A 22,708-nucleotide genomic window follows, 5' to 3' on the forward strand; every position below is an offset into this window, starting at 1 on the left:
TTTAAATTCATCATTTGTCATACACTTTATACAGATTTGTAACTTTGCAGCATCAAAGAATGTCATATTTTGTTGGTTTAACCCTAAGAAAGAAAGCATTAGCACCCTGATAAGCAACAATATTAATTAATTAAAAACAAAATTGAATTCAACCCAAGCAAAGAAATATTGTTTGTTTAAATTTATCGTTAAATATAACCATACTTTTGCACATTGGCGGAGTTAATCCATGTCATCATTTCAACAGAATTATATGCATTACTATACTAACCAGGTTTTTCATATAATCATTTATGAGACAGATAAGTACAGTAAATAATTCTATTTAAATGGATGGCTTTGGATTTGCAGCTATAGAGCAGACTTAGCATTAATGATTGATCAAAGTACAAAAACACATTAAAATAATAGAACAAATGTTCTATTTATGAGTTAATACAATCAATATCATTCCTCGTGGGGTGCTACAATATTAAATTACGACGGTCAGACATAAGGACGAGAACATGCGTCCCCAACCCCTTTCCCCCTTCGCAAATTGAATTTATGAAAAAGATATTACAGGGCTTAATTATATAGTATTATAATTATGATATATACACTGCATTATTTATATAATTTAACTTGTTATATCAAGTTAACATTAAAATTTTCAGATCATTTTTTCTTTAAAGAGTTGCATTTCATTCCATGTAGCTTAACATAATAATGTAAAAGCATTATATATCGGTGCACAAAATTTAAGTCGGGATAGATAGTATTTGTTTACCCTTAAAATGAGTAACAATTGAATTTATACGCGATTTAAAAGATATGGGATTTAATTTATTACGAATAATCTAACAACAGTAAATAATTGAATTAAAGAAAGACAAAGCGATCAAACCAAACGCGACAGATGACTAAGTCTAACTTTATAAAAGATGTTGGAAATTGGTTCCGATTCGGACCTCGGAACGGGTTCGGTTGCAACTCAACAAACAAACAACCGAACACTTTGAACAATAGCTAGAGAACATAAATAAATTTTATCGTCTTAGTATGCGTGCCAACAGCCGTCTTTAAAATATAAAAGTTCTCCCCTTTATATAGTAGGAGAGTTTTAATCCTAGTACAAGTGTAAGTAATGTAAAAATCTATTTCTTCCAGTAAAAGTTGATATCAGGCGAGATTTGCATCGTAATACCCGGCTAAGGACGGATATTTCGGCCCCTCGATTGCCCTGTCTAACCGTCTATCCCCTAGCATCGGTTCGTCACTCTGCTTGAGCTCAATACTTGGCTGTATTCGGTTCCTAGCGCACCATTCGTCCTCTCCGGGCTCTAGTCCGTAGAAGCCTTCGGCTTTACCCGAGGCCATGTCGGGTCGGGCTGCCCACTCTTTTCCTTATCGGGAAATCGGGGTAACTTTTATCCTCGATTTTACCCGTAGACAGTATTGATCAATCATTAATGCTAAGTCTATTTCACTATGTTAATACTAAAAGGGAAATTTTCCCCTGAATTTCATGATCTTGAAATAGGGGTTTATCCTGTTATTTTATTTTATTTTAGATCATTAGGGGTGCAAAAGGTAGTTAAGAACTTAGAAAAGTAGAAACAGAATCTCTGTAACTCAATCTCATACTTAAGTTCTAAGCATGAAATCTTCAAGTCAAAAATTTGTAAAATTCTTTCCGACGACTTAATTATTCCTTTCACTTCAAGTGAAAATTGCGAAAGTGGATAACAAGTTTCAGCCAAAGAATAATCATTTTAACTTTAAGAAGAAGTTACTTTTATTTCAAAACTACCATTTATCTATGAACTGAAGATCTTTTATGAAAAATCAAATAAATTCATGAACTTACTTATACTACATGTATACATTATACTTGCAATTACAAAAATTATAATCACGAAAATATTTAAAAGGTTATTGCTTGCAACAAATTATTTGTGAAAAAATAAATTGCAACCACAATATAAATATGAAGAAACATAATTTTATTGATAAAATGATGCGGGTACAATTCTGTTTGTTCTCTTGATTCTTCTCTGTGATTCGAGGGCTTAACTAGCGTATTTCTCGAACGTAGGATGATGCGAACTTCCTTAGGATGTATTTGATCTCCAGGAAAAGGAAGAACATCCGTTGATCACTTCGGTGGCTTTGAGAAATACAATATTTGATGTCTTTGATCTCTTTATGAATATTTCATGACTTTTTATGGAATTTCGAGATGCTTTCAAAGGGAATATGTGGCCCCTTTTTATAGGTGTAGCTAGGGTTTTGGGTAGAGTACCCTCCAAGCTAGTTAGTTAGGGTTTCAGGTAGAGTAACATCCAAGCTAGCCAGCTAGGGTTTTGGGTAGAGTACCCTCCAAGCTAGCCAGCTAGGATTTCAGGTAGAGTAGCATCAACATAGAGTTTTCAGGTAGAGTAGCATCCAAGAAACCTCGATAGACTCTACTTGTACAACAACAACAACCCAGGAAAATCCCACGAGTGGGGTCTGGGGAGGGTAATATGTACGCAGACCTTACCCCTACCCCAAAGGGGTAGAGAGGCTGTTTCCGAAAGACCCTCGGCTCAAGATAATAAGAAAAACGAGAAAAACAAAAGGGGAGAATATTAGTTTCACCATAGAGATCATAGGAAAAATAGGAACCTAAAATGCATAAGAAAAATACAAGGCAGAAATGATGGCTAGTAAATAGATCTAGCACCGAAAAGAGAAAATATTAAGACGATAGACTCTACTTGTAGTATCTTAAATTTAGAATTTTGCCTAAATTTCACGTGAATTTGATCCGATAAAATTTTGATGTCTGCGGTCATCAACTAAGTGTAAATTTTTTGCATTTTAACTCTGAAGAAAGAGACAAATCAAGCGTATTGAAACTTGTTCAATTATCATCAAATGACCAGACAAAATTGTTTATCGTTCTAATCGTACCTAATTGTACCCAACTAATAAATATTATTTGTACTAATATGCTTCTACTAGTATCTGTTAGAGGGTGTCAATTTACACTTTCAAAATTGTTTATATTTCAACTATTCCAAAAAAATTCTAAAAAAAGAAAAGAGAAAAGGAAAGGAAGTTGAAGAAAAAGACGTATAACGGCTACAATAGAAGTAAATGTGAGGCAATTGGGCTAATTTGACAGGCTGAGAGAAACAAAGACAAAAAATACCCCACACAACAACGCAATACAGCCCAACAGATGATTAACATTTGATTTCACATGGTCTCGCTGTATATGGTCCCATCCTAAAACATTATATTCCAACACAATTATCATAACAACATGTTTTTCTTTCTCCTTTTTTTTTAAAATATTTGTGCTTTTAGTCCTTGAATTATCGATAAATGTTGATTTTAATTCTTCTTATATTTTGGTAGCAACCGCCAACCAGTCATAAACAAATTAGGCATGTTATTAATCATGAAATTGACTAGTTTTATGTTGACTATTATGTTAAGCAAAATCTTAAATTTAATTGAAATGTGCATTCCGCTTGTGAGTTTTCACAAATTTAATGAATTATTAATTATTCAACCATTGTGTGGATGTAAGATGGCAATGGAATATTCAGCCGGACAAATGCTAGGGCTGCTTTCTTTTCATCGCGTCGTTTTTTCTGTGCCGGAAATATAAGTCATTCAGTCACCTAAGAAACGAAAAAGTAATTTTGTGTGACACGAAAGTTGTGCTTGACGCACTTTAATTACCATTACAGTCATGTTAACTTCATACTATTCCTCCATACAAAATTCACATTTTAATTAATTCAAAGTCAAATTTATTGAGTAAAATATTAAGAGGATCAAAATCAACTTTTATCATAACAAAAGGTTCAAAATGTAATTATTTCTTCTTCTTTTTTCTTCTTTCAAATACAAAATTCTATTCCCATAGTACCCCTATCTTATCCATAAATCCTCTGCTCCACTCTCAATAAAAGCTCACCAGAACCCATCCTCTTCTCTCATACAAACTCAGTTTAACACATCTTCTTCAACTGATCAGAAAATCAGAAGAAAGAAACAATGTCAAAGGACGTGATAGAAGAAGGACAAGTTCATCAACAACATGGGAAAGATTACGTGGACCCACCACCAGCACCTTTGCTTGATTTTGCAGAACTCAAGCTCTGGTCTTTTTACAGAGCTCTTATTGCTGAGTTCATTGCTACTCTTCTTTTCCTTTACGTTACTGTAGCAACTGTAATTGGTCACAAGAAGTTGAATGGTGCTGATAAATGTGATGGGGTTGGGATTCTTGGCATTTCTTGGGCTTTTGGTGGCATGATTTTTGTTCTTGTTTACTGCACTGCTGGTATCTCTGGTAAATTTACTACAACCCTAACTTTCTTTTTTTGTGACGGATCTAGAATTTTAAGTTAGTTATATATGAGTGTAACCTATCACATTTCTCTCTTCTTTTGTGTTTTATATGGTAGTGTTTGATTGAATATGAAATATAAGAAAGATACCTTAGAACTTGTTGTTTTAAATATGTATGGAGTAACATTTAAGCATGATATTTGGAGTAACAAGAAAAACTTAAAAGGTAAAAGAGCCTCTAAATATAGAAACTACATAAAATGTATGGTTTGTAATTCAAAATATTTGAAATTTTTTTGTACGAATGAGCCTTGACTTAACTCGTAAAATTGTTGTAATGTCACGAGTAAGTTACGGGTTTGAGCTGTGAAAACAGCCTCTCATAAAAATATTATCTATGACTGCGTATAATAGACCCTTGTGGTTGCAACAGGTGAAACACAAGAATACTTAATTATGTCTGCAATAATTTATATGCATTTTTGAAAATTTTTGTTTATGTATACTTAGTGGGTGCTTGGACATAAGAATTGTAAAATTTCAAAAAATGGTGAAATTTTTTTTCAAATGAAAGTGGTTTGAAATTTTGAGTTGTGTTTGGACATGAATCTAATTTTGGGTTATTTTGAAGTTTTGTGACAGTGAGTGATTTGAGTGAAAATTTTGAAAAACAGATTTTTGGAGTTTTTCAAATTTTCGAAATTTTCCAAAATGCATGTTCAAGTGAAAATTTAAAAATTTTATGAACAAACGTTGATTTATAAAAAAGGGAAATTTTTTTAGAAAAAAGAAAAAAAATTCTTATGTCCAAACGGGCTCTTAATTATGTGTTGCAGTTAAATAGAAAAGAACTGACTTTTGTGTCTTTTATTTGCAGGAGGACATATTAACCCAGCAGTGACATTTGGGTTATTCTTAGCAAGAAAAGTGTCATTATTAAGGGCAGTGGGATATATTATTGCCCAATCTTTAGGTGCAATTTGTGGTGTTGGTTTAGTGAAAGGTTTCATGAAACATTACTACAACACATTAGGTGGTGGTGCTAATTTTGTGCAACCTGGTTATAACAAGGGCACTGCTTTGGGTGCTGAGATTATTGGAACTTTTGTTCTTGTTTACACTGTTTTCTCTGCTACTGACCCTAAAAGAAGTGCCCGTGACTCACATGTCCCTGTAAGTAGCTTACCTAAATTTCTCTCTTTTTTTGTTCAAGAAAATATGACACAAAATTATAAGAGGGCAACCGGTGCATAAGTTCCCGCCATGCGTGGGGTCTATTGTATGCGGTCTTACCCTCTATTTTTGCATGAAGCTGTTTTTACGGCTCGAACCTGTGATTTTCTGGTCAGATTGAAAACAACTTTACCAGTTATGTCAAGACTCGTACCATACAAAGTTATGGTTACTAATATTGGGTATTTTAATTTTCTTGGATGCTAAAAGGTGTTGGCCCCACTGCCAATTGGATTTGCTGTGTTCATGGTTCATTTGGCTACTATTCCTATTACTGGAACTGGTATTAACCCTGCTAGGAGCTTTGGAGCTGCTGTTATTTACAACACTGAAAAAGTCTGGGATGACCAAGTAAGTTCTTTCATAAAAAATTTGAAAAATGTATCTTTGAGTGTTTAAAGATTAATAATAATGTCTAAATATTAGTTGGAGCAAGTAATATAAAGTCAAAAGTTAAGATACAACAACAACAAACTCAACTTAATCCCATACGTGGGATTTAGGGAGGGTGGTGTATAACGCAGCCTTCCCCTTATCCTATAAAGGCAAAGGAGCTTTTCCGATAAAGTCGAAAGTTAAGATAATTGTAAGAAAAATGACTATCGCTTGTATGTGATTTCTCAAGAAAATGAAGTTATCATGTAAAACTTTTTTTTTTTTTTTTGGGAAAATGACTTAGAGCTAATATTATTGTGTTGATATATATAATTGCAGTGGATTTTCTGGGTTGGACCATTTGTGGGAGCATTGGTAGCAGCAGTATATCATCAGTATATCTTGAGAGGTTCAGCAATTAAGGCATTGGGTTCTTTCCGCAGCAACCCCACCAATTAAAACAACATTTGCAATCACAACCAGAAAAAAAGAAAAGAAAAGAACAAGAAAAAGAATTGCATTCATCTGTCCAAATTATCTTTGTTTATTTATTTGATTCTATGTGTGTAAGAGGAAACTATGGAACTCTCCCTTTTACTTTTTATGTATTGCTTTTAATAGTTTAATCCTTAATGTTAACCTTGGATGTATATTTATTTGTATGAGTAGTGTTGGTAATGTTTTTGCTTTTAATTAATTCTTTTCTGAATTTTGGACTTGGATCCTCCCTCCTTTTCTCTCTCCCTCTCTTTTTTCTTTACAATTTTTACATTATAAGCTTTGAATAGAATCCCCGATAGACAACGGCATTATCTTTACATTATAAGTAATGACCAGCACGAATGGTGTTATGCCTGTTCCTCTGTCTCCGTCATGGACCTGGTGATATTGAATTTTTTGTATAGATGTGAAGTACCAACGATAAGATCTCACGACCTTAATTATAACTATACAATGATGACCATAATCAAATGTGCAGGATGAGTGGCATGTGATGACACATGACATATCTTGAAAAACTACTCTATATTTTGAGTAATTATTTACTAACACTAGTAATTTAGCTTCTTTACTCGATAAGGTTTGCGATACACTACCTTCTCGAGACCTCACTAATGAAATTTTATGGTGTCGTCGTTGCTGCTGATGTAACAATTTTGGAGGTGAAATTGCACTAACAATATAATGTAGGTAAGATGCAAACTTTATGAATTAAAGGATGACTTTTGTATTTTCATTCAATTTTGGGCACTTTATCTTTTTCTTGATTATTGCAGCCAACGACATGCATGTTGCCACGTGTCTCCACTAAGAAATGAAGATGCTTTTTTCTATGTTGTGGCTTTGTGGTGGTCCCTACTCCTCTAGGGGTTTCTGGAAAGGTCTGAAAATTATTGCAGGCCTGCCATGGCAAATGCTTGGCCTTTTTGGGTCTTTGAGTAGGTCTAAGAGAAAAGGCAAAGCAAACAAAAGAGTAATAAAAGGTGTAAAAATTACTCCACTTTGTAGAAAAGAAAAAAAAGGTAATTATTTATAGAATTTTGAAATGACAAGAGAATGGACAAAAGCCACTCTGGAATGAATACACATGTCATGTGAATTGAGGGGTCAGGGAAGATGACCCCCCAATATCATTTGGCCTCACATGGATAGACCAACAGCAATGGAAAACAAACGTTTTTTTTTTTTTAATAGTTTTTGACTCCATATCGATATCCTCATTTCACGTGATTAATTTGAATTTTTGTAAGGTTAGGCTCATTAAAAGTTTTATCCTTCCCACTATAATGGGCGGGGCGGATATGTGTGAGTCAAAAATGTATAACACAAAAACGGATAAATTATTCAACACGATCTATATTTAATACGGATAAAAATGGGGTAATCGGATGATATGGATATCCATAGTATTCATGGCTTCTTGAATATGATTACTTTTGGGAGAATTCTTAGTCTCTCAAACTTGAGGAACCCTCACTTTGAGGCTTTACAAATGTAAAAGTTAATTCATTAGTTATATATTGGTTATTCATTTTCTAAGTGGATAATATATTGGATAATGACCAATTTTTAAAAAGTTCATTATTCAACCTATTTTTTAATGGATAATTATTTTTTTAACCATTTTGCTACCATTAGATTTTGGATGACCAGTAGGCTGTAGTAGGGGTGTTCATAAAAACCCGAAAAATCGAACCAAACCGAAAACCAAACCAAACCGAAAAAAACCGATACTTTTTGGTTTGATTTGGTTTTGGTTTTGAATTTTAAAAACCGATCAAATTTGGTTTGGTTTGGTTTTATTAAAAAAAAAACAAAAAAAAAACGAACCAAACCGACTATAGGATTAGCTATTTCAAATTTATTATATATATATATATATACAAGGTTTCAAATATTTAATGGTGAATTTTAATAGTTTGCACTTTTAGTATAGTTCTTTACCTTTACATTCTAGTTTGATTGGTAGTTTTCTTTTGTTAAGTGTAAGAATCCATTTCGTGTTAAAAATAATATATTTTTAATTGAGTCCTTAAATTATTCATCACTATTTGATTCAACTATCATCAATATATCTTGGTAAATAATAGATTTCTCAAAAGGCAATTGATTTGATAGTGTTACGTTGAAAATGTGGTCGCCGGAATATGTGTTTGGTAGTGTATGTCTTATATTTAAGAAAAAACCGACAAAAAACCGACTTAATTGGTTTGGTTTGGCTTTAATATTTGAAAAACCGACTTACTTGGTTTGATTTCTTTTTAGGGAAAAACCAATTCAAGCCGAACCATGAAACCCATATGCTGTACTACTGCATTACACCACACCATGCTATCTGGATCTAATTCACTTTAGGATAAATCCTGATTCATCGCTTCTTTCCTCTCACTTGCAATTTTGAGGATTATATCTTTTTCAAGCCAGATGGTAAACCACGAAGAGGATAATTTTTTCCCAGGAAGGGTACAATAAATTTCATGTAATTATTTTTATTAGCTAGAATAAGTTCAAAAACAAGAAAGAACCATACATACTATACCAACTGACTTGAGATAAGGGGAATGTAGTCTACGGTCTATGTAGTCTACCGTCTAACTTGAAGAAAGAGTTGATTTTCAATAAAAGGAGTATCTTATTTTAACTCGTAATGATATATTTTCAATTTAATTTTTAAATATGCTACCATGTGACCAGGAGGTCATGAGTTCGAGCTGTGAAAACAACCTCTTGCAAAAATGCAAAGTAAAGTTGCGTACGATAGACCTCTGTGGTCCGGCCCTTCCCGGACCCTGCGCATAGTGCACCGGACTGCCCTTTTTAAATATGTACATATAGTTTTACACAATAACTGAAATTTTTATCTAATTTTATTTAAGACAACCTTTTATGATTACTAAACAAACTGTTCTACATTATATCAAATAGGACAAAAAAATCAAAAGATGTCTTGTTTGAGTCTTTCGCACTTAGTGTAGTCATCCATATAGACAGAATCTGCACATTGTCTCTGAAATGCCTTTTATTTGAAATTACTTTTACTAAAAATAAAAATGTCAAATATATAGTCTAGGAGACTGAACATGACACATTCATAATTTTAAAGTTCAAAAAGAAAGTACTCCCATAGAACCAATAAATCTTTTCCATGGTGAAGGAAGAAAATGGGTTTATAGGAACTGTCATCATACCAGTAACTAATTAAACCAGAGAAAATGAGCTTCATAACTCTGACTTTTACTGCTTCTGGGAAAAAAATTCTTAGGACGATATGCAATTATTTAATTTCAAGCTAACTTTACATGTGAACTGAGTTCACAAGAAACCCTGAAGGACCAAATGAAACAGTCCAGTGCCGTCAAGATTATATTGTATCAATAGATAAATCCAGCATACTTGAACTCAATTCTAACCACAGGTCTAGAGAAGTCAAAAGTATAAGCAGCCATTTATCACCAAACCTGTTGCTTACCAACTATGCCACAGGAACCAACCAGTTCTTTCCATTTCACCGTTTTAATCTGATTGGCTTCTTCAGAAAAGACGCTAAAACATATATACACACTAATACAGCTTCTGAGCATTTGAGGCAATGAAGAGGTCAACTTCTGTTACACTAATCAATTGTTGACCTAGTAATACCACAACCTTCATGAAACACATACAGATACCTTAGGTTTAACCTGTTCCTTGACCTCCCAAAGTTAAGATCACAGCACTACACTGGCAATAAGCATTCGTCGTTACTAATCATCATCATCTCCGCTCAGCACATACAGAATTCTCAGATACCTTAAGGGTTAACCTGGAAAAGGCCATTTCCAGTTAACTAATGAGAGGAGGCACTGATGTAGATTGGTAAGAGATGTGCTGGACACAGAATCCATCACGGGAAATAAATGTTTCATTTTAATTGGAGACAGCTCTAAAACATGGAAGAGCAAGAAGCACAGCTTGAAAGTGATTGATCAAGGATGGGAGAGATCAAGTTTTTTCGCTAAGTATAGGGTGATGCCCACTACCAGCTAGGTATACGCCTCAAACTTCTTCGGAAGATTGATGAAACACAAGACAGTGGCTACACAAATAAGCACACTTAATCTGAGAGACTGGACAAATATGCAATCTTGAGGGGTTGCTACATGAAGCAATTCTGGAAATTGAATAAAGTAATTTAGGGTTCAACAAAAGCACACTTTAAAGAATCTGTATTGAGGTCTTATCTATTGAACCAGATCTTGCAGCATAACTCAGGAGTACCACTTTCTATACATTAGAAATGGAAAAGACCAAACTGAAAAAAGGAGCACGAAATAAGGACATCTCTAGACAGCATAAAATAAATAATTCGGGATAGGATGCAACAAGAACTTAATTCTGAGGTAACTTCTTCAAAATCAAACAAAAGACATCACAGACAGATTTCTGTAGTAAATTCACAAAAAGATAGCCGCAAACGTCATTTGTATGCTAAACTAAGATTTGTTTCTACACAGTACTGTAGCAATATGTATTCAGAACGAAAAACATGATTAATTCAATTGAAATTCGAGCAAAGTATGTAGTAAATTTCAATTGCACATATCTATGACTATTTCTCCTTAAAAAATTAGTATCAAATTACATTTCCAACAATCCAATACCAAATTTTTAAGACTGATAAATCTCCCAAGTACCTCTAGCAGAAATATTGATCACCCCTTTTACTAACATGTAACAGTGTAAGAGAAATCAAAATAGGGTAAAACAGAGAGATTAAACATTATTCAGAAAAACAAAAAAGTCGTTACATAAGAAAAAATATATTCATCATACGCTATTGTTGATAATTCTTCGCCTTGCAAGAAACCTAGCGATCGGCGGAGTAAGACCTAGAGTTATCGGAACCCTAACAGGAAACAGAGCCTTATTAAGAAGCACAGCCACAGCAAGCGCGCCGCCACTTGACGCCGCCAGCTCAGCAGTACGATTCCTCTGCTTTGGAGGCGGCGGCGGCGCCACGCCGTCCTGATGAAAGGGTTCTTCAGTAACGAAACCGTCAACTGAGATCACTTGAGGGTTTTGCGAGGATATTTTAGGAATTTCATCACCTCCTGCGTCTTTTTTGGATAGACCAGGCATGCCGACTTTTTCGAGCATAGATTCAACGTCGACATTGTTTTTGACTGCAACATAAAGGCCACTAATTGAAGCAGCTGAAACCGAGAAGTGTACGCCCAATGCTACCTTTCCATATTTCTTCAATAGCTCTCTAAATCGCCCTCCCGCCATTGTAACTCTCGCTATAAGCTTAGATTTGACCTAAAAGATGAAGTTGACGAGTAGTATCAGGCGGCTAGAGATTTTTCTGATTTAGGGTTTTGGGGAGTTGAGCTCGTAAAAGGATGGTAGAGCTAATGGTTTAAACTTGGGAGACACGTTGGTCCTTTTAGTCCTTGTAATAATTAGTTAACTTTAAATTCTAAATCCTCTTATATTTTTACCTGCTAACTACACATGAAACAACTGCAAACATAAATTTAAAATTTTAGTCGATGTTTATACCAACTCAATAAATATGGTACATATTTTATATATACTTTATTTACTAAATTATACGTAATTAATTAATACATATTTATGTTTATTTATAACTTATTCATCGTATATTATTATGATTATATAAACCAGCTATATGTAAGTTTTTAACCCTACTATGAGTAATTTAATTGTCATGAGTTCAGCCATTAGTTCGTTTCTTCTTCTTATATTATGAAAAAAAAATATATGTTTCCCCTAGATGGGAAAGGGATTATAGTCCTTATAACCATTAATGTAAAAAATGGGGCAAATTGTAATGTATTGAGCTAATATTTATCTATTTATAAATTATAAATATTATAAAAGCATGAAATCTTTAAACAAAATGTAATTGACTTTTATGCACTTCGATAAGCAAAATTGAATTATATTTCATGTTGGATACAATTATAATTGCTATTAATATTTTAAACTTTGGATGGAGTAATATTCATTACTTTGAATCACTTTCACTTTACTGGAATTCCAAATTAACCAATACATTGATCAGCTATTAGACAAAGTTACCCGTTAGAATTCTCAAATTAATCAAAACGTTAATCAATTATTCGACAAAGTTATCTAATACTGTGCTGATAAGAGATAATTAATCTCTATATTGTTCACCTTCACCATCATTTGAAGTTGTTCCTTTGCACATTATACATTGGCTCAGTGATAAATTAGCTATTTTTCTACAACAGAAATCATTGAAATGCAAATTAAAAGATAAAGCATTTGTAAAGTGGAAGATGTGGAATCCTTCAAACAATCCTAGATATGGAAAGACATTCCACAAGAACGAATTCTCTGGACTGATTCTATTTCATTATCAGTTATCATGCAACATAATAGTTTTCAAGTGTTACAAGGGAACGTAAGACATCCCAAACTGAGCTCGTTCAAGTGATTGCTAGAATAAACAAGATACAAATGCCTCTAGTAACACGCGAAGAATAACACAAACCTGAGCTCGTTCAAGTGATTGCTAGAACAAACGAGATACAAATGCCTCTAGTAACACGCGAAGAATTAACACAAACCGAGCTTGTTCAAGTGATTGCTAGAACAAACGAGATACAAATGCCTCTAGTAACACGCAAAGAATAACACAAACCGAGCTCGTTCAAGTGATTGCTAGAACAAACGAGATACAAATGCCTCTAGTAACACGCGAAGGATAACACAAACACCACAAACAGACTCATTTTATTTTCCATTCCTAACCTAAGCAATCATCTCTCTGCCCTAGCAACCACAATAAATCGCCATAAGCTTGAATCTGATGTACAAAAATTCACTGTTCATATCTCGCCATAAGCTGGTACTATATTCTTCTAAGATGAATGGATAAACTGGGCCATGAAAGAAATACACAAGCATTAGATAAAGATAGAGAGAAAATATCCTTGTTAGCCATCCAATTCTTCATGCCTTCCCCAATCAGCAAAGCAGTATTCACTGAAATTGGAAGCGAAGGTTTACTAAACAAATGACAAGTACAATTAGCCTGTAAAAGAATCATTTTTTAAGAATCAAAGGGTTTTACAGAATTCTCCAAACAGAGAACTTGAGTTAAACCAACGACGTTGCCAATCATTTAGGTAAACAGATGCAAAAGATTTACTAGTAAACTGCCTCCTCAAATTTGGAGGGGACTACAACGACGATGAAGTTAATAGGCAACAACAGACAAGTAGCTAAAGTCCAAATACAACCTACTCATTCCTAATCACCTGTGTTAGTTAAGGAAATGTTACAGTATAGCAGTAATCCCTGCCTTTTGTCCTAGCAAAAATGACGCTTCCCAGCTTTCAGCCATGGTAACTATCAAGTCATATCCGAAACAAAAAACAAACCATCAAATGCCTTTGACATTCGAAAATGTTAAAAAGGCTGACCTTGCTGGATTGAACAATGATATATACCCAATGCTTCAAGATCTCTGCTACAATTGCTGGAGATGCTTGAACTCCTCACACTCCACTCCAATTTCATTCAGAGCCAAGAAAAGTTTTGGTACAATCTTAGCCATCATTAGCTTGAAACCAACTGAATTTGAATTAGCACTGTTACTGCAAATGGACGCATCTTTTCTAAGAGAGCCAATAAGGAATCCTTTCATGTATGCGTCACAGGCCTTGAGGATGTAATAACCACGCATCCTAAAGTGCTCTCTGATAAGCTCTTCAAAATCCTATTTCAGTCCAATATTTTCAAACAAATTATCATCAAATTGATCAGTTAACAAGAATGAATTGTTTTAACAGTAAACCATAGTGCCCAAGGTGATCAACACCAAACAAGTTTACAAACAAACAGTAGGAGCTATAAACAACAAATGCTCCCCATCCTTTTCTCCTAGTATTCATTTAAGAAAAAGTTGGTTTCATGACCTATTTTCCTCGGTGCAGATATAGATACGATTCTCACGCTAAAAATGTGAAATGTTGCAACAAACCCATGGAAAAACACAAAAATGAAATAAAAAAGAGATGTAAATGTTAGAAATATGGACTTACATTATCTAAAATACTTTATCTATGTTTTTAACTATTCCGAGTTTGATGGTACATAAGCAAGAGCCTAATTATAAGTGTCATTTATGGCTATAGGATCATGTATGTTGTGTGCTTGGTGGGTTTAGTGAGGCCGTGAGGGTAGGCTAAACCTGCTGAAGGGATATAGATAGAGATGAAGTTGCCCCATTGACGCTGACATCTTGAGGAAGGGATATAGAAGAGGAGAACTAACCCTACATCAATTTGAAAGGTGAAACAAGCATTTACGAAGGGAATTTTGAGTCAGAGGTCCACATTTTCATTTTTCTACCTGAGACATGGTACACTATATAGCAGTCCCAATCAAATGGATTAAATAACAAAGAAATGTCAAGCAGATAGCAAAACAAGCTGATCCAAGAGACACTAACTTCAACTGAGCTCATGAACAAGTACATGGCTAGTACGGTTGGTCCATCAGAAAATCCATAAAAAATGAGAGGACACTCCAAGCAGATGTACTCTGAAGAGTTATGGAATTACAGTTCTGTTATGGGGAAAAAGATATTGGTTTTGAAATTTCAAATAATGATGTTATAAGTTATAACTGGTTTCAAACACCTCAAAAACAAAGATGAAATCCAAAATGGAAAATTATCTGGGATGTCAACAGTAGATGTCGTAAGGGAAGGAGATTATCAGCTAGTCAACCATCTTGGCACATTAAACAAGGGAAAATGGCATGTCAAACTAGCACATATAAAATAGCATACCAAACATAAGAAGATATCAATTACCTTAGGGGGCCTCCTCATCAGATACATCATCGTCTTGCAGTTTAATAAGAAGGTATTCTCGTTGTAGGATAGCGAATTCTTTTCTCCTTCAGCTGTCCCAATCTGCTTGTCATAACCAGCTTCATTGAAATATGGCCTGGAATTCAAGACTAGCCCTTGAAGTGAAACTAGGACTTGGAGTATACTTGAGGATGAAGGATCCCAGACCTCATTCCCTCTGCCTGTCCAAGTATTTAAAAGGCTGAGACAAACTTTCCCTTCCTCGTACAAGTTTGGATTTATCCGCCAGCCACCAGAATGATAATATGCTGACTGCAATACAACATAAACATTTGAAAAACAAACTACAGGAATAAAGTTTTGAGGCAAAAGGAGATTAGAGATGCAAACTATGACCCTATATTCAAGGAAGCAATGTTAAGCATGCTTACTGGTGGAACATCAGGGTACTCAGGTGGAAGGTGGAAATCAAAGAAGAATAAACCATCTTGGTAAGGGGTCCCATATGCTCCAACAATCACTGCCCTTAGAAGATCCATGTGATCTTCATAAACACGTACATATATTCCATCTGATGAAACAAGTCTGAATGTTAAAGCTGATTATTTGATAACCAATCCCAACTAGTTTGAGATTGAGGCGTAATTAATGTATGTGAAAGCTGCTGGTGTAGCATGAATGTGAAAATCACAATTTCAAAGAACAATTATAAAATATGGAGAGATAAATCATATGATAATATACCTACTTATTTAAAAAAATGATAAAATACCTGGCAGGTTATTCTGAAGTATGTTCCAATCTTGTTGAACTTTCTTAAGCCACAAATATACCTACTTATTAAAAAAAATGATAAAATACCTGGCAGGTTATTCTGAAGTATGTTCCAATCTTGTTGAACTTTCTTAAGCCACTTCCTCCCCGCATTATTCTGCACATAAAGATCAACAAGGCTCAGTAGAAAACCTCTTTTAAATTTGAGATGGGATAGAACTACTCCTTGAGAGGGACTCGGAGTAAAGGATATTCACCAAGTCACTCATAACTAGCTCACCTTTAGTAATCATGATATGAATTAACCATGACATCATGCAACACCACACTGCCCTCTCCCACCCCCTGACCCAAATAGAAAAGGCGTGTTGTCTCTTTCTAAAACTAGTAGAGAAATGGAGAAAAAGTAGTGCAACACAAGCTATGAACCGTCTTGAAAATGGAAAAGAGTTATGGATTAAGGATTCTTTTAAAATTTAAGGGAATGAAGTACTTACAAGTACCAAACTATAGAATAAATTTTCTAAAAACATTAGCCAAGAAGTGGAACAATTTATCAGGAAGAACTCGGAGGCAAGACTAACCTGGCCACTTGCACCAAGAAAATGATGATCATAAGGATCTGTGGTGATATCAAAGCGTTTAAAACTATACATTTGGTTATCATGTTGATCTGAGGAATTTCCTATTCCTGGCTTCAAGTTAGCTTCAACGACATCCAACTCGGTGACCTCCATAGTGTCATGTTCTTCTCCACTTCCTGCAGCAGGTAGCCTTGGAGAATTATCAAGGTCTCCAGACCGTTGGGACCACGATTCATCACCGGTATATATTCTGGCCAATGCTCCCTCCCTTTCTTCATCTTCACTTCTGGAATCTAAGCTTGAAGAATCAGTCTGTTTGCGGCTCCTAGAAAATATTCCAGAGGCCAGCCTGGTCACAAATCCTAGTGCAGCCAGGGGAATAGCCAGAGCCCCATTCCTTCCTGAACTTTCAGTGGCCATGGTACTGTCTTCATCTTCAATACTGATGTCAGTAGCATTTGTTGTTCCAAGTTCCTGAAGGAGATCCCGTTATTCATTACATCATGCTAATACAAACATTAATACACTTGTTCTCACAGAGCTATTGGCAATAAGTAGTTAAGTACTATTTTAATTAATCTCCTAATCGACCTTCAAGATAAAATAAGACAAATTTTCTTCACATCTAATACATAATTTATATTAGTAAGACTGATGATTACTATCTGACAAGTTGTAAGTTAAGTTGCGGATATATACATCTACTGAAGTTACTTCTGTTTTATCAATGAAAAGATAAAATAAAATTAAAAAAAGAGGATAGAGAAAGAAGACATTTGTATCTACAAATGAAAAATCATGAAGCCCGTCCCACTGGGTCAGCTCCATTTACGGAAGTGAATGCTGTAGCAACATATGATAAGTTTGAAAGAAAACAAAATAATTACCGTGGTCGTGGACATGGTCGTAAACGTGGACGTGGCAGGGGGCGAAACAATTATCGTCATTATGGTGGAAATAAATTGGAGAACAATAAGGGTTCTCAAATTAATCATTCAAAAGGTAAAGCTAGTATGTGTCACCGATGTGGTATGAGAGGTCATTGGGCACGCATTTGTCGTACGCCAGAACATTTTGTCAAACTTTATCAAGCCTCCCTCAAGAAAAAAGAAAATAATGTGGAGGCACACTTGACCTTTCAAAATAATGATGATGAAGCAGGTCCCTCAAATAAATATGATTCTAAGGCACATCTTGCATATAAAGATGATGATTTTGAAGGCCTAACAAATATTACTCATTTAGAAGTTGGGGACTTCTTTGAGGATATTGACTGAAGAACTAATCATCTTACTGGGGAATGAAGCTATAAAAGTTGTTATGTTTATGTTTGCAACTAGTTTATTTTTCTTGAGTGTATTTTCCTAATGCATCATGTGTTGCTAGTTTCTACATTTCTAATGTATTTCTTAATGTTTTTTCCTGCTTGTCTTTCATATTTCTTATGATGTATTATTTGTCTTTTTTATGAAGAATATGAAAATTCTTCAGTCTTCAGTTGGACTCTTTTGATAAATAGTTAAATATGGAAATAGATTATTAGTACCACAATCCTAAAGCAGCCATACTGTGAAGCCTGTACTTATTTTGAAAAAGACAGTTTCCCGCATCATCAAGGGTGTATACACTAAGATGATGTAATAGAAATGAATAGGAAACAAGTGATACTGTTAGATCTGATGTTTAAATCAAACAGAACAGATCATTTAAACAGAACAGATCAGATAACTAATAACAGTTTTTTTGCAATCACCAACCTCTTCTGCAGTCTCAAGGGTCTCCCTTTCATTATCTTCAATTGTTTCCCAGCTAGCTGCATCATCACCAACTTCACTTCCGCCTGCGATAGACTCATCATCATCACGATCAACAACATAAATTGCTTGAGGCCCAACCTGAAGAAACCAGAAAGGCAGCATCACAATATGAATTGAAACTCATGGAAACTGTTATAAGAATGTACTACCACCTTAAGAAAAGCAAATATGAAGAAATAAAATAAAGTACATTGTATTCTCTCTTGATGGTTTAATGTTAGTTATCAATGAAAAGTGTGCATCCATAAAAATCAGAAAAACAAGTCTGTCAGGAACAAAGATCAAGGATTTAAGCCAGCATGGTTAGTCCAAGTCCCTTTTTCGCTTTTCCCCGGTCTAACAGTGCAGAGAAGTATGAACTGACATATTGGTTTTCCAGTTTCAACAGTAAATACCCAGCCAAAAAGTCAACCACAGAAGAACCAATCACAGACATACAAGTTATAAATGATGATAGAAGAAAAAACATAAAAGGTGAAAGTTTCTTATTGGCCATGGAGTGATCAAGGGATTACCCTGAACATGCAATTAAAAATTGGAGAAAGAATAACAAATCTTGGGAAGTACCATGGATATCATCCCATCAGCCCACGTGACTTCGATGTCCCCATTTCTGAGTCCAGTGATATTCCCAACCCAAGAGAGATCCGAAAATTCGGAACAAGTATCATCACTTGGAGCGGCTTCTGCTTCATTGCATCTCGAATGTTGTTGCTTGTCTTCTTTGGCTTCAGTTGGAACCAACAAATGTTCTGATTCTTCTGCAGATTTCACCACAGAACACACTTTTGCTGGCAGAGAAACAGGTAACAAGCGAATAACAACGTCACCGTAACAATAGTCATAGTCGGGATGCCCCTCCAGTTCATATACACTTACTACCTCCTCTTTGTCAAACTCCTTGGGGTCCTCTGCCCTGGTAACTAGCTTTAACCACCTCACATAAGCTGTCCGTTCCTTTGCATTAACACTTTTCACAACCCCAACACGTCTAACATCATTAGGATCGTCAGCGTCATCAGCAGCTTTCTCTACCACATACTGTTCAGCAACAAATTCATGATCTCCTGGGCTTTCAATAGGGATCAAGGATGTAGATTCCAAACCTTTTTCTATTTTTCCATCCTGCCATGCAACATCAACAGAAGTCCTAGTATTCACAATTAGAAGAGCTCTTTCAAAATTCTCCTCTTTCTTACGAGCCTTTTTATCCCTCCTAATCACAACTTTGCGGATCTTTTTACGATGAAGGGGCCATGACTCTGTGCCTGATTCCTTGGAAACTGACGATGAATTAGCACATGTACTTGACTCTGCAAGGGAATCATGCTCTAAAGTTTCAGAAGTGACATTCTCAGAAGATTCCAGATGAATATCCATAGATTCACTATTCCCTGTTGACTCCTCCAAATTGACAACTTCGGAATCACAATCTGTTAAAGATTGAGAAGATTCTGATATAGTTTTGGTGGAGTCACAAAGTTGTAATTTCGACAATTGCTTGTCCAAGTCAAGAGATGATGATATTGGAAGTGAAGGAAGAAGACACCAGTCTCCTAGTTGCCAGATTGCATGAGAAAAGCAAGACAACAGTTTTAAGTTTTTTGGGTTCTGTTCTTCAGCTGGAGCAGTGGACGAATCGGGCCCATGTCCAGCAGATGCAATCCAATAGATGAAAACAGAACCAACAGTAACTTTAGTTACTGTACCTTCTACCCTATTTGCTTTCCACGAGCCAGATAACCACCTGGAGTTCTTGAAAACTGATGATGAGCTTGCTTTTACACGCTGACCGGGATAATAAGGAAAATGTCCATCTTCAAGGCCACTCCTACCAACTGGTTTAAGACGTAAGGGGTCAGCCTTCATAACTTTACAAACAGAACCATCATCAAACATCACAGTGACATTATCAAAAACATCATCAATCCTGCCCAACCAAGGGCCAAGGACAACATAATCGCCAACTGTAAAATCTCTAACACGTTTCAGCTCCTTAGATGAGACATTTTTAAAAGTAGATCCATCATGCGATAACAAATCAACAGATATATCGATATCAACCACCAGTCCCACTTGACCTGTTGGATCAGAAGCTGCAGCGACATAATCACCATGCAGAAATCCTCTGTCAATAACAATGACATTATCAATACTCTCTGTTGACTCAGACTCATCCATCCAGAGGACTCGAACATGGTCAGCGGTAAGAGGACCACTCTTATTGTTACTACAGTTTTTGTTCCCATCAGCAGTTTCCTCAGCATTTTCATTGGTATCCCTATCGCCTTCCGAGTTGGAATCACCATTGTCACCACCACCACCGTTATTTTCTTCTTCTTCTTCTTCTCCTTCTTCTTCTTCTTCTTCTTCTTCTTCTTCTTCTTCTTCTCCATCATCCTCATCCTCATCCTCATCCTCGTCATCGTCATCGTCCTCATCATCAGTTAAACTGCTATCTGAATCTGAGTCACCAGCAACTTCGGTCACAATCCCAATCTTACCATCAGTTTTGCTTTTCACAACATCTTGTCTGTATATATAGGAGACATTCTGTAAGTTCCGGAGAATCTCTTCTGGCCTGCATTCGGATCTAACTTCTGTATCAGAACTTGCCACATTTGCTAAAGAATCACCTTGTATCAAATTGCTACGTTCATTTGCATTTGTGATGGGCTCGGCATTACGGGAAGTATCATGATGTTGGTCAGCTTCCATCTAACAAGCACAGACAAGGATACTATAAGAAATTCATTCAAAAACCCTAGTACCCATCCCATAATTCAGACAAATGTCAAGTTTGTGTATGAGAGGAAAAGGACTGGACTATACACTTATGTTGGCTTATACAAATAAAACAAAACCCTAAAACCTGGCCATTTTGTCCGAAAATATCACAGAATTAAAAACTAATAAATCTATCGGTGCTAAGAATTATGAGGCAACAAAAGATGTAATTGACTATAGCTCCGCATATGCTGTTCGTTCATTTGAAATTTTAAAAAAGAATTTTCATTTTTTTAACAGGAAAAAACGAACCCCATTCGTAAAAGCAACTTCTCCAAAGTACACTACATTGCAAACTTTCAATGTTCCTCCGACAACAGCATCACTGCATTCTGAAGCTCAAAAGAAGCACAATCACAGTATGAAATGAAACGTTGTTTCTATCATAAAATCAATGACTCAACAAGTTATCTAATGTACCTATTGAAAACAAATAATGCTAACCAAATGAACCACCTAGGACAAGCTTCTTCTCTTTTTTAATGGTGGTAGTGTCCGAGTAAGCTTGTGCCCACCTCGACTATTCCATGGGTACCTGCTATCTCCCACCAACACAGGTATTGGGTAACTTTGTCCACCAACACAGGTATTGGGTAACTTTGTCCACCAAGGCTTGGTCAAATAGGGATTTTGAACCTCACACCTCATGATTCTCCTCCCACTTCGTTGACCATCAAGCCACACCCTTGGGTGCCCCTAGGGCTAGCTTAGAGCTGTGAAGATGGATTTTAATTTACAGAAGAGACAACGTATACTAGTATTGACTCAAAAAAAAAAAAAAAAACTTTTAGAAATGCCTCTATCAAATGCCCCAATAACAACTAAACAGTTAAACTCAGTTAGAGTTCACCTCACCCTAATTATCTGATTAAAATAAGATTCTTATCAAAAATTTCATCTTTTCTCAGATTTCTACATCAGCCAAGCACAGCCTCCATCCAAACCCAAGCAAGAAAACAAATCCAGTCATTTAACCCTAGCTTCAACTTACCAGAATGACCCGATCATTATAGAAAATTTCCAATCAGACAGCCAAAAACGAGCTGTAAATGTTCCTTCCTCAAACACACATTTAACCAATAGATTTCCGCATACATCAAAAACAACAAAATACAACTAAATAAATCGCTACAAAATGTTCAAAGCAAGAAATAAGAATTTAATCTATTTATCCATTCAATTTCAACAACGTCAATGCCTTAAGAATTTAAATATAAACGAATATACCTTCGGAATCGGAGAATTAGCATATGAGAAAGGACACGAAGCTGGAAGCTATTGCGATTGCATTCAGAAATGAACGGCTATCTCTTCCACGGTCTATTGATCGTGAATGTGTGTGCTTATATGTGTATTTAAATTAAAATGTATATTCTTCAACGTCTGGAGAATGAGCTAAAGCGGTGAAAAGAGCCAAGAACCAAGCCGTGAGGTGAGGGGCAAAATTGTCA

At 35.4% G+C, this 22,708-nt stretch overlaps 3 protein-coding genes across 6 annotated transcripts; 1 reads left to right on the top strand and 2 right to left on the bottom strand.

The window, feature by feature from the left end:
- Positions 1-3,978: 3,978 nt before the first annotated feature.
- LOC107789972 (aquaporin PIP2-7) lies at positions 3,979-6,624 on the top strand. Its single transcript, NM_001325485.1, has 4 exons — positions 3,979-4,333; positions 5,210-5,505; positions 5,776-5,916; positions 6,280-6,624. The coding sequence occupies exons 1-4, from the start codon at positions 4,036-4,038 to the stop codon at positions 6,397-6,399; spliced, it is 855 nt and encodes a 284-aa protein (NP_001312414.1). The 5' UTR covers positions 3,979-4,035; the 3' UTR covers positions 6,400-6,624.
- A 4,376-nt stretch (positions 6,625-11,000) lies between these two features.
- On the bottom strand, positions 11,001-11,846 carry LOC107789971 (uncharacterized). Its single transcript, XM_016611853.2, has one exon. The coding sequence runs from the start codon at positions 11,707-11,709 to the stop codon at positions 11,248-11,250; it is 462 nt and encodes a 153-aa protein (XP_016467339.1). The 5' UTR covers positions 11,710-11,846; the 3' UTR covers positions 11,001-11,247.
- Positions 11,847-13,178: 1,332 nt separating this feature from the next.
- LOC107789970 (putative ubiquitin-conjugating enzyme E2 23) lies at positions 13,179-22,691 on the bottom strand. Of its 4 annotated transcripts, none has more exons than XM_075218212.1 (9): positions 22,485-22,691; positions 19,038-21,188; positions 18,411-18,548; positions 16,654-17,127; positions 16,157-16,226; positions 15,727-15,866; positions 15,296-15,607; positions 13,899-14,194; positions 13,179-13,352 (listed from the first exon to the last, which is right to left on the bottom strand). In XM_075218212.1, exons 2-8 carry the CDS (start codon positions 21,186-21,188, stop codon positions 13,946-13,948), a joined length of 3,534 nt encoding a protein of 1,177 aa, XP_075074313.1. In that variant the 5' UTR covers positions 22,485-22,691; the 3' UTR covers positions 13,179-13,352; positions 13,899-13,945. The 4 variants fall into 4 exon arrangements, 3 of the variants coding, with proteins under 3 accessions (XP_075074313.1, XP_075074312.1, XP_075074311.1); XM_075218211.1 differs by having other exon boundaries at positions 13,179-13,458; XR_012693713.1 differs by lacking the exon at positions 13,179-13,352 and having other exon boundaries at positions 13,511-14,194; positions 16,068-16,226.
- Positions 22,692-22,708: the final 17 nt, after the last annotated feature.

The sequence above is a fragment of the Nicotiana tabacum genome, chromosome 7, assembly GCF_000715075.1.
Source record: "Nicotiana tabacum cultivar K326 chromosome 7, ASM71507v2, whole genome shotgun sequence".
Classification (NCBI taxonomy): Eukaryota; Viridiplantae; Streptophyta; class Magnoliopsida; order Solanales; family Solanaceae; genus Nicotiana; species Nicotiana tabacum.

Excerpts from the sequence above, each read along its gene's own strand:
- LOC107789971 (XM_016611853.2), bottom strand. The coding sequence starts at position 11,709 with ATGGCGGGAGGGCGATTTAGAGAGCTATTGAAGAAATATGGAAAGGTA.
- LOC107789972 (NM_001325485.1), top strand. The coding sequence starts at position 4,036 with ATGTCAAAGGACGTGATAGAAGAAGGACAAGTTCATCAACAACATGGG. Across the intron at positions 5,506-5,775 it reads CCCGTGACTCACATGTCCCT|GTGTTGGCCCCACTGCCAAT; the intron begins GTAAGTAGCTTA and ends GGATGCTAAAAG. Across the intron at positions 5,917-6,279 it reads AAAAAGTCTGGGATGACCAA|TGGATTTTCTGGGTTGGACC; the intron begins GTAAGTTCTTTC and ends ATATAATTGCAG.
- LOC107789970 (XM_075218212.1), bottom strand. The coding sequence starts at position 21,188 with ATGGAAGCTGACCAACATCATGATACTTCCCGTAATGCCGAGCCCATC. Across the intron at positions 17,128-18,410 it reads CCCTTGAGACTGCAGAAGAG|GAACTTGGAACAACAAATGC; the intron begins GTTGGTGATTGC and ends GATCTCCTTCAG. Across the intron at positions 15,608-15,726 it reads AGTACCCTGATGTTCCACCA|TCAGCATATTATCATTCTGG; the intron begins GTAAGCATGCTT and ends GTTGTATTGCAG.